Source organism: Sinocyclocheilus rhinocerous, unplaced genomic scaffold, assembly GCF_001515625.1.
Source record: "Sinocyclocheilus rhinocerous isolate Xijiao unplaced genomic scaffold, SAMN03320098_v1.1 scaffold411, whole genome shotgun sequence".
NCBI lineage: Eukaryota > Metazoa > Chordata > Actinopteri > Cypriniformes > Cyprinidae > Sinocyclocheilus > Sinocyclocheilus rhinocerous.
Window position 1 is genome coordinate 131,811 of NW_015640493.1, and position 11,879 is coordinate 143,689.

General features: G+C 36.0%; 2 protein-coding genes across 2 annotated transcripts in view; both read right to left on the reverse strand.

Annotated features, from left to right (window-relative positions):
* nploc4 (NPL4 homolog, ubiquitin recognition factor) overlaps positions 1-7,256 on the reverse strand; it is a 17,167-nt gene extending 9,911 nt beyond the window's left edge. Inside the window, exons 1-9 of the mRNA XM_016569359.1 lie at positions 7,086-7,256; positions 6,203-6,283; positions 2,870-2,979; positions 2,523-2,750; positions 2,282-2,330; positions 1,777-1,871; positions 1,577-1,700; positions 1,173-1,352; positions 477-563 (exon numbers count right to left, since the gene is read on the reverse strand). Coding sequence (XP_016424845.1) covers positions 477-563; positions 1,173-1,352; positions 1,577-1,700; positions 1,777-1,871; positions 2,282-2,330; positions 2,523-2,750; positions 2,870-2,979; positions 6,203-6,283; positions 7,086-7,100 — 969 coding nt within the window. The 5' untranslated portion in view covers positions 7,101-7,256. The remainder of the gene's footprint in view (positions 1-476; positions 564-1,172; positions 1,353-1,576; positions 1,701-1,776; positions 1,872-2,281; positions 2,331-2,522; positions 2,751-2,869; positions 2,980-6,202; positions 6,284-7,085) is intronic.
* Positions 7,257-7,859: 603 nt separating this feature from the next.
* Positions 7,860-11,489, reverse strand: LOC107753242 (retinal rod rhodopsin-sensitive cGMP 3',5'-cyclic phosphodiesterase subunit gamma). Its single transcript, XM_016569360.1, has 4 exons — positions 11,373-11,489; positions 10,006-10,206; positions 9,720-9,760; positions 7,860-9,444 (listed from the first exon to the last, which is right to left on the reverse strand). Exons 2-4 carry the CDS (start codon positions 10,149-10,151, stop codon positions 9,368-9,370), a joined length of 264 nt encoding a protein of 87 aa, XP_016424846.1. The 5' UTR covers positions 10,152-10,206; positions 11,373-11,489; the 3' UTR covers positions 7,860-9,367.
* Positions 11,490-11,879: the final 390 nt, after the last annotated feature.

The following is an 11,879-nucleotide window of genomic DNA, read 5'->3' on the forward strand; positions in this document are numbered from 1 at the left end:
ATATATATGAAATGATAGATAGAAACATAGATAGATAGATAGATAGATAGAAACGATGATAGATAGAAACGATGATAGATAGATAGATAGATAGATATAGATTTCCAAAAACAGAACACAAGAATACAAACAAGATCAAAATGACAACGTTGAAACTAGGGCTGTGCAATTAATCGAATTGGTCATAAAATCGCGCTTTGAGCTTGTGCGATTTCCAAATCGCTTTACAGCACGATTTTCCGCGCCCCCGACCTCCCCGCAGTATGCTATCCGAACCAAGCAGAATGCAGCGCACCTAAATGTATGGGAGCCATCTCTGTATGTTTTGTGCTTGTGTCATTAAAGCAATCCTGCTCTCTCCTCTCATCCCAAGCAAACTTGCAACAACTTGGGTAAAATGTTATTTCTTTGATAAACTACCATTTACTTATCCCGGACAAGCCCCCAAATTTTAAGAGGCATGGAAAAAGACTCACCTTCCGTAGGCCCAGTTTTGCCGCAATCTCCTCAACTGCTTCTGCCTTGGGATCTTCAATCAACTCCAAGCTGTTCTGGGTTCCAATCTGAGTCAAAGCACACAGGTGGAAAGGAAGAGAACACAAATCAGCAAAACAATACTTGACAGTTTTGAATCAAATAGTTTGATACATGCATGATTAAACTACAGCAATGCAATTTAAACAAAATATTATTCATCGTTGGGGGGCAATTTGGATTAAATGGCAGACATGGTCAGTGAGCTCTAACATTCTATTCCTTATCAAATTTTATCATTGGTTTGAATTAAATTCATTAATATGAATTAAAAACATCTGGAATTAAGGTATTCTATTATTTGAATTATTTATTATTATTTTATTAAATTATTTGAATATATTGCCACTCCTAGTTTCCTTAAATACAATTTGAAAGACAGCTGTTTTGTCATTTTAGCAGAAACAACAGAAATATCTTCTGACAACAAGGGGCCTTGAAATAAAATTTAAAAAAAGTTTGAGAACTGCTGCCTTAAATGTTAGTCTTTTATTGCCCTCTTGTGTTTATCTGGTATCAGTGCTTAAAAAATACAAGCTTAGAGAATCAGTCACTCAAAATTATGAAAACTTACTAAATGCTACCATTTTATTTGCAGTAAAGGATGCCACTATTTGTGTCAGACCTGAGTCTCTCACCTGAGGAGGTTCATAAATGGCGGCAACCTCTGCTCGAATGCCGAGAGGGATGTCTTTGTGCTCTGTGTAGCGTCCGTACAGATACCCCATCCGCTGGTTACCCGTCTTCCTCCAGAAGTCCAGGAAACGGTCCGCAATGGTATGATTCTCAAACATGATGTTGTCCACATGTCGATATTTCTGCAACACAAGATTTTTTTTTGCAGTTTCAACAGATCAAAACATGGACAGAAATATGACGCTGCCCCTCAGGGAGTGCTCATTTACTTGCCCGAGCAGGAAACAGAAGCTGCGGGTTCATTTTTAAATCAAGAAATTGATTAGTGAAGAGTTTGTCTGTATGTGATGGAAGAGTAAGATGAAAGTAAAGATATTTATGATACAGACTGAGAGGAGCAGGGTACCTGTCTGTTGAGAGTGATGGCGCTGGGTTGGCACTTGGTACAGATGCCCTCTGGCCAGGGCGGATGCCCCTCACAGCCAGATTTAATCTTACAGCTGATATTCTCAAGCGCCACAAACTTCCCCCTGAGAGACAGGAAAACTTCATTAAATTCTCACAATCTTATTTAAGTGAGAGTAGAGAGCTCCCAAAAGCACTAACTTGTCTGCTCCGCCGGTGAGTTTCCGGATGTAGGCGTGGAAGGACATGTGCTTGACCGGTGGGTCGAGGTGGTTCAGATAGTCTTCATCAAAAGGCTATTAAAACAGAAAATGAAAGATGAAATGGCAACATTGTACATTTGTGCCATGTGGATCAGCAATTCTACTCAAAGTAGTTTTTAGAAATAATTAAATAAATACACTTCCATGACCTTTTAGGATTTTAATTATTTTCCATGACTCCTCCAGGTCTAGAAATCACACTTTTAAAATTCCTCACATATCCAAGTTTTCAGAGACTGTATAAATAAAAAGGATAGTTGTTGAGGGGAAAAAAATAAAAAAATAAAAAAATGTTTTAAACTTGATTTTTAGCTGTATTAGCTTATTTTAAATCATTTTAAGTCTTGAGAGTTTGCGGAGGTGCCTTGGTTGAGAATCACGAGGTTAGACCCATCTTCCCATCAGTATTCTTGTGTTCCAAGGGGAGGATCACAAGTTCTTACCTCTAAAGGTACGCAGTGCACACATTTCCCCATAAGACCATGCCGGCACCTGAGAAACAATGACAAAGAATGCCTCTGTAGTTCTCATATTGCAATGAATTATTCAATAGGTTACATAATGCAGTACCTCCAAAGTATGGCATGAAAATAACTTCAAAAATCCACCAGGTTCTGGGAATATATGCAATAAATTAAAAAAAAAACTGTTTCCAAGGCAGTGTGGAAAGTGAGGCAGACTTACAGCTGGGGGTCTCTGTTTCTGTAGATCTTTCCCTCCTGTTTGGACAGATACTGGTCAATCTCGTCCTCCTGGATCTGTGGTGCAGAGTGTGAACGGGATAAGGAAGATGATGATGAAGAGGATGAAGGGAAGGAAGGATAGGAAGAAGAGGTGTGAGGCTGAGCTGTGTCCATGTTCTCACTGGAGGGTCCAGCTGAGGATGGGAAAAGAAAGAGCATGTCGCCATGCCTGAAAGACAAAGAAAAACAACTTTACGTCAGGTTTATGCATGTAAAATGCTCTTGCCATGACACAAGCCCACATGTGCACAACTAAGTAAACCCAATCTCTCACAAGGGCACACTTACTTGATTTTCAGCAGGCTGAGGGTCTTGTTCTGTGACAGAATCTCTCCAGTCTTGTTCCGGTTCAGGTAGATAGAGAAACCATTTGAACTGAACCCAAACTCTTTGGCAACCTGGCAAGAAGGCAGCAAAGAATGTCAGAAACAAGAAGCTGACAAGTCTTTCATTTTGTTCCTAGAAATGATGGATCTACCATTACTGCTGCAATTGGACATTCCTTGTCCATTTGTCTTATCCCTGTCTTGGAGCCTCCACTAATAAGCTGATAAAATGTGGACGTGTTAAATAATACAGACATTTAAATGTTTAGCGGCAATCCTGATTGTTTGCCTTTCAGAGATTGTGCAGGTGAGTGATGACTGCAGGACCGCGAGCCTCTAAAGCCATGCTGTTAAAATTCAATAAACTCTAATGAAGTTATGAGAGTAGAGTGCATGAGAGAAAGAGGAAAAGAAAGTATCTGAGATTATGATGCAAAGAAAAAAGATTTTACTCCTCATTTTCAAACACTTTATACATACAGACATATATAATGCAAAAATCTATTAACCAATTAATAAGCTACTGTATCTGAAACTGAAAAACGAGTGGAATGCATAAGTTGTGGTCAGATTCTCTGCATGGAAAGGCAAAAATCTTTTGTACTCACCAAGGCTGCATTTATTTAAACAAAAATACAGTAAAAACAGCAATATTGTGAAATATTATAATTTAAGCAACTGTTTTCTATTTTAATATTGTTTAAAGCGTACTTTATTTCTGTGATGGCAAAGCTGAATTTTCAGAAGCCATTACTCCATTCTTCAGTGTCACATGAACCGTAAGAAATTATTAAAATATGCTGATTTGATGCGCAAGGAACAAACATTTGTACAGCTAAATATTTTTGTGGAAACTGTGATACATTTTTTTCAGAAATCTTTGATGAAAAGAAAGTTAAATTTAATGCATTCTCGCTGAACGTGTTAATTTCCTTCTACAAAAAAACTAAAATGCTGACAAAAACTTTTAAATGGTAGTACAGGTACTACCATTTAAACATATGTAGTTTACTTGCTATTAAGTGCCTCAAACAAAACACTGAGTATCTTTCAAAGATGTGATGATCCCATTAACGTAGCGAATCCAGTTCTTAAATTCTTCATCTAAAGAATCCTCTCACTTATAACCAGTGTTGGGGAGTAACTAGTTACATGTAACGGCGTTACGTAATTCACTAAACATATTCTCAAGAACTCTAGAATCTCTAGAGTCACTTCATGAGCATTTTACTTATTTTGAGAAAACCAACACTGCTTATAACTCATTTTGTAGGACACTTTTCCAAAGCGAACTCATTCATAGATCGATGGCCTGTTCCGAATCCAAACTAGATAAAATCCACTATCAGGTGGTTCTGGTAACAACATAATTGAAAAAGTGCAGTCTCAGAAACAAACTGATCCATCGCGTTCAAATGACTGTCCATTAGGCAACAGAAAACCCAGCAGAAGACCAATATCTTTATTAATCCAATCAGCAAAAGCTTTAACTGCTCACTCAGGGCACTATGTCCTAAACTTAACTTTTAACTGTAACATACCTTTAAAAAAATGGATGCCTTTTAAAAAATGCAGTGTGCATTTCTTTTAATCCATACACCAGAACACAAGATGAACAAGCACATATTTTTCAAAGCTAGACCCCTCGACCTCTCTCTGTCTCTTTCCTGCCATTTAATCCCAAAATCAAATGGTGAGACGGTCTCAGTTGATCGCCGGCTCACTCTCCACCCTCCTGCTGTGAGACATGAATCTTTAATGGGCCCTGCAGTGTCTACATCAGGCACACACAAACCCTCTGCCCGTCTCAAAAGAGCCTGCAGCACCTTTAACTATCAGCATCCAAAATTCTCTCTGACTTCTATTATAACACAATTTACCCTATCAAGTTACATAATAATCAAAGATTGACATGAGGTAACTACTTTTTTTTCTGGACTTATTATCTTATTATGGACTATTTCTCTACTAAACATAACTAGTCAGACCTAGAAATAGAATTTTATGAAATGTATCAATTGTTAGATAACAAATAAAAAAACTGAAATAAACTATAAGGGCCCGACCTTTTATTTTTGAGTTTTGGTCACTTTCAATGGCATTTTGGCCGCAAGCCCTTGTTCATTTCTGCCTCTGCTGCAAGCACACCGATCAAGCTTTGCACCACAGCAGAAATGCATGTCACTGCGGACCACATCTGTGTGAGACTGCGGCGTATGGACATAGGTCTCCTTTTTCAGAGCCGTCTCATTAATATAATTAATAATAAATCAACATTTAGCAGTCAGCAGGAAAAGGAAAAGTCTGTGCCACCACTATTTAATGACTCTGTCATAACTATAGTGAAGGGTGAGCTAATGAATTTGACAGTATATCTAATATACGTTCTATGAGTTACATGATTTTGCTGCCGATAAAAAAAAAAAAAAACTTCTTGCACATAGGCTGTATGATAAATGCTATATTCCATTTCTGGAGCAAATACATATTAAATGCTACTGTTTAAAAGTTTGGGGTCAGTACGATTTTTAAAATGTTTTTGAAAGCATTCTTTTATGTTCACCGAAGGCTGAATGTCTTTACGGCAACTTTTGAAAAATTAAATGCCTCCTCACTGAATAAAAATTTATTTCTTTATAAAATAATAATAATAATAATAATAATAAAAAAAACTTACTGACCCCAATAGTGTTTATATTCGGGTAAAAACTGTGATATTCTGAAATATAATTATAATTCTAAATAACAAATAAAATAATAATAAAATTCATATTTTAAAAATGTAATTTATTCACGATCCTTCAGCAATCACTCTAGTATACCGATTTGGTATTCAAGAAATATTTTTTTTATTATTATCAATAGTTGAAAACAGTTGTGCTGGTTAATAATCTTTTGGTTTTTCAGGATTCTTTTAAAAAGTACAGAATTTATTTAAAATAGAATTTGTTTGTAACATTATAAATGTCTTTACGGCAACTTTTGACAAATGAAATGCCTCCTCACTGAATAAAAATTTATTTCTTTATAAAATAATAATAATAATAATAATAATAATAATAAAAAAAACTTACTGACCCCAAACTTCTGAGTTATTATTATTATTATTATTTTTTGTGTGTGTGTGTGTTATATGGCAGCCTAGACCTACTGTCATTAAGAGATTTTAAAGAGATAATTGTACAATTTGTATCTGTCAATTAATCAAATATATGAGCAAAAATAAATAATAATAATAATAATAATAATAGCAAAGAGTGGCGTCTAGTGCAAATTTATTTTTTATTCCTTATACCTTCTTGAGGAAAGCTGCAGCCGTCTCTCGCTTTGTTGAGGCGATTTTTTTCATTCCCTCTGGAGACTGAACACGGATGATCTGGCAATGAATAAACATTAAGGGAAAGGAAAGGAAGTTTATGGTTACTACAAAAGGTATGTTTGTTGTTCAATCATATGCTTGTTTCTCACACAGATCTAGCACAGAATTACTCATACAGAAAAGTTACAAGTTAAAACGAGATGAGAGCAAAACTACTAATCAGCCCAAAACAAGCCAGAATGAATAAGAGAAAACAGGTGGCTGGAGGGCAAACCACTGACATCTGACACTCAATAAACTGCCGCAGAGGACTATGCATGTCCACAAATCTCACTGAATGACATATTATAATAACATAGAGCTAAACTCATGCTCTCGCTTCTTTTTCTTAATACAAAAACCAAAACAAAACAGCATGTGCCATTCAAAGCACTTTAATAAATTACTCAATGTCAATTCACTTCACAGATACAAAACTATAAGAAGCACGAAAGCTAAACAAAAATAGAATTACCTTCTATTTTAATATCTCTACCTATTTATTCAGGTGAAATTCAGCATCTAGACTTTAATAAGCAGTTGACAAGAACTTGCACTGACACATCTTGTCTTCATCAACCTGTGCCAAGCTAAATAAAGTGAACACAGCAGAAATAATAAACCTCAGCTGTAAATCATAAGTTAATGTGTCAGATGAGTGGTAAGCACACACATAAATGCTGTTTTTAGTATTTAATGTGTTTCTGGACGATTCTGGCTGAGTCTGATCATTAGCATCATGCTAACAATTCTGCTGCCTCATCACTGGATGACAGACTTCACTCAAACTGCCTACATACACACGCAGACAGACACTTACTATGTTTTCCGCCATGTTGATGAGATGAACCGTCCCTCGTGATGTCGCTGAAATGAGAGTTGACCTATTTTAATATCGCTGTTTATATGATCTGCTCGGATCTAGGCAGCGATGCCAAACTCATAGAGCCGGTGCTACATCTAAATGAGTCCGGGCTATGACGGGATCCTGCTTAACGTCACCGGATAGAAACAAAAAGATAAATGTTGTGTTTCTGTATATTTTCGTTTATTTTTAGGGATTGTATGTATTATTGTTTTTGTTGCTGTAGATTCTTCCATTCAGAGATTATCCACATGCATTGTATAGAATACACATATTTCCTTCTGTGACATTTTATGACGTATTATTTATACTATAATAAAGTTTATATATTTTGCTTATTTAATGTATGCTTTGAATAGACACACTGTTTTGCATCCAATACTAAAGTAGAAATCAAACCACTCTCTGAACAAATAAAATGACTCATATAATTTGTTTAAGTCTATATTTTATATAAGTTTACATTTTATTCAACAGGTGGGAGTTGATTCTTTAAATAGCTAATGCATTACATTTGAAAAAAGTAAATCAATAAATTTAAAAATATTTCATCCGTAGTCTTATATTGAAACAATCAGTAATATTATTAAAAACAATGTTTCGGCTCTGCTTTTTTCATTTCTCAACTTACACGAGGCATGAAAAACAAGCAAATAATTTTTTCTCTTTTTTTCAAGCTTTATTTTGATCTCATCCTGTAGAGAGAAATCTTCACTTTACACACTGATGTTGTCAACCCCCAAACATGCCCTCAAAACGGATGCATGTTCAGTCTGAAACACTATCTGCAAAATACAGGCCTAAACAACTCAGAACTTGAGGATTCAGAAGGACACACAATCCTAACACATATAAAGGATCTGTGCAAAAAGTAACATATGTTAATGCTTGTGCAAACCACATCTTTTCATAGAATTTACTTTGGATATATAATTTTATATGTGGATACATGAGGATCTGACTGTGCAGGAAATGGGCTTCTTTTTTTTTTTTTACAAAATGAAAAACCTAGAATGTGACTAAACTAATGGATGAACAAATTAATGAATGAACATATAACACAATAGTGAAAGATAGAGCATGCAACAAACATAAACATAGGGAAATAAACACATACTTGACACAATGCCAATAAAGCGAAAGAAAATTAGAAGAATTATTGGGTAGAAAATCATAAATGCATGAAAGATACAGGACGTTTAAATGAATAGATTAAATGATAATGAATAATATTATACAATGAAATATACAAATGGAAAGTAATGAATACATTAGATAGAAATGATACTAAAATGGGACACAATGATGGATGTGATGATGAGGATGACAGATGATGGCGATGAAAAACGAAATAACTACACAAAATGATCACGGATGAAAGAAACACATGACAGCCCGACACTGTTCCCTAACAGTCGTCCGAGAGACTTACTGAAACCGAGAATTATAGCCAAAAATGAAATCGTGCTTGTATGGGTGCTAATATGGATGCACTGAATGACGGGGTTGCAAAGCACAAAGTAAATATGATATTAAAAAATGAATGGTTCCTGAGGGTATCCTTACACAGAATACTCAGAAATTAAAAAAAGGGAGTGAAAAGGTTGAAACTTTAAAATCGAAACTTGAAAATTTATGACCCACTTGGGTAGCCTGATGGGGAAATAGTGTGATGAAGTAAAGTTTTGTAAATCTAATGTCGGCCAGCAGGGTGTTTCATCTCTACTACAGGACTTTGATCTTTTCTTATGAACTCGGCGCAGGTGGACAGAGGAGGCACCGAGGCACGTGAAATGAGAAGCCAGGCATTTCACGGGCACGTGTCATGCTTTTACTCACTCAGAGGCTATCTTGCTTCTGTATGTTTCGTGTTCCAGAAGAAAACAGGGAGGGAGAGTAGAAAAAGAAGACGAGAGGAAAGAAAAGGAGCAGCAGTTTTTCTAAGTAAACAGAATGCAATCTGACTGGATCTTTTCTGTTCTATTGTTTGAGCAGAAAGTGTTCTTGGACTGCAAGAAAGAAAAGAAACCAGAGGGATGGATAGTCAGATAGATTTTTTGTTGTTGTTGTTGTTTAGTTTTCCCATTTTTATAAATGTTGCTGTTTTGTGTGTTTATTCTGTTATAAAAGTTGGAATGGTCCACTTGGAGACGATGGCCAGGATGGAGGCAGGTGGTTTGGAGAACATGACTGGAAGGGGTCTTCACTGCACAGAGGATGACGGGAAGGTAACGGGCTCAGATGATACCATACTGAGCCAGCTCGTGAAGCTCCAGATGGTTGAAGGCCTCCCAGGGGCAGATGACAGTGATGTCTGCAGGTAGAAACACAGGAACGTGAGTTCATCTATCATTCAAAGAGTTAACTTAAGCAGATTGATGGCCAGCTAGCATTCAGGTCTGTTTAATCACAGTAATGTCATAAGATATCATATAGGATCATTGATGATGCTCAGTATGAGAGGCTTGTCTGACATACATGCACTGTCTGATCAGACTAATCATTTCAGACAAGGACAGCTTAGAATAGATGGTAGGTGATGTTGTCATGATGGCAAAACACGTGAGGAGAAATGCAGATTATACTTACCAGTGCCTAAACCTTCCATGCCAGGGATGTCATCTCCGAAACTATTATATATAAATAAATAAAATAAATGCAATAAAAAAAGAATGAGATAATAAAATAAAATTAGAAAGAATTAGACACATTTGGTTAAATTAAATTAGATCATTTTAAAATACATTATATTTTTAGAACAGTCATGTTGTCATGTTGCACAGTTTTAATTATTCTTAGTATAATAAAGCATGACTGAAGTGTGGAATATCACAAAGCCATTATTATAAAGATTTTACTTTACTGTCTAACTTACCCTTGGATACCCTTCTTTGGTGGCTTGCTCTTGAACTGGCGAGTCTGCCTCTGCTTGAACTTGGGCGGTCCTTTGCGTGGTGTGGCAGGACCACCGGTGACACGGGTGGCTGATTTGATCTCTGGTTTGGGTGGCTCAAGATTCATGGCTGTTTGTCACTGTTGGTCATTTTTCTTTGTATTCGCTACCCGTGATGTAGTGCTGATGTAAATGCATCAGAAAGACTGGAGTGAGTTTATAGTTCACACCCAATGAAATATAGATTTGTTTTGTAAAATGGATTTTGGCTTCATTCTGGGAAAAAAATGTAGGACTTTGTGACACATACAAACAAATTAAAACACATAGATTTTTAAATTACACATTAGGCCAGGAAGGTTACAGTAATTGCAAGGTCAAACTGACACCTAATGAATATCTATGGCAGCAACCCCAGACTGAGAAAACTATACCCATAATCCTCTTACTGATGAGTAATACACAAATCCAAATACATATTCCACTCTAACTGAATGTCTAGCATGGCCGTGCTCCTAGAAATTAGCTCAGTGAATGTTTGATGAGTAGGGTGACCCATTTTGTGTAATCCTGCTTGGATTAATAAACGTCCCCCATCCCAATGGTGGCAATCTGCACTTGGATTAATCTTATTAGAGCAGGGATAACACCAAAACATGCTGAGCAAACAGAAAAGATAAGAGTCAAATTATGACCTTCAGTTATATTCTTCAAAGACCCATGGGAATAGACAATGACAATGATGCACGTTGCACAATTGTTGGTTACTGCTCTTTCTTTCTTTCTTTATATATATATATATATATATATATATACATACACATACACATACTGTACATACATATAAACAATACTACTACAATACAATACTTAAACACATTTAACACATTTCTGAATGCATATGGCCACCTATCCACTTAAACAGTATTAATAAAAAACAATCAATTTATCATGAATTAAAATTGTTCAATTGAAAGTTTTGATATTTTACAGATATACTGTATAAAAATAATTATACAACTTTCTGGAATATTCTGTTTGGTCAATGGTGGCATTCTGTGGTTATGCAAAATGATCACTAAACTGTATATATGACTTATCCCAGGCAACCTTATATGTCTTTTATAGGAATCGATGGTCCACTGTTCTCAAATAAAATAATTTAAACTCAATTCAATATACTATTCATTAAGTACCCATATAATAAGTGGCATGGTGTAGTCAAAACCTCTTCATGACCCATAATACCTTACAGTGTTGTGATCTTTTGACACATTGTTACAGAATTTTATAACAGAACAACTCCTTATTTCCTTATTGCTAATTAAATATTCCAAGGTTGTACTCACCGGTTTGTTGATTGACAGGCTGTTGACTGGGTGCAGCTGCACCGTTTCTTATGTATGTCTCTCCTGTGGAGGAGTGGATGTAAACACTCGGCTTTCTTTGCGAGCGGTGCAGGGGTTACAGGTCTTTTATACTCTCTGGCCCTCTCAGAAGATTAGGAGAGGGACGCCTCCCTCCCCTGATCCCCTCGACTGCAGATGAACACAATATGGATGCATGCGTTTAATGTGTATTTGTGTAACACCATGTGCTTTTAACAACTTATGTATTAACTTTATATTCTATAGATTTTTAATACAATAAAACAACATACAGGCCTATCCATAATAAATTGCATAGACAGTGGCCTCAAACTGTATTTGGACACATCAAATATTATTGCACTTGATGAGGCCACTTTTTATAGGCCTGGTTTAGTTAAAAATCTAATCTGACTTTTAGATGAACCAAAACCAAAATGTAAGGTCCTCTGAGGTGTTTAGCTGGTTTAACAGAAACAAATTTTGTAA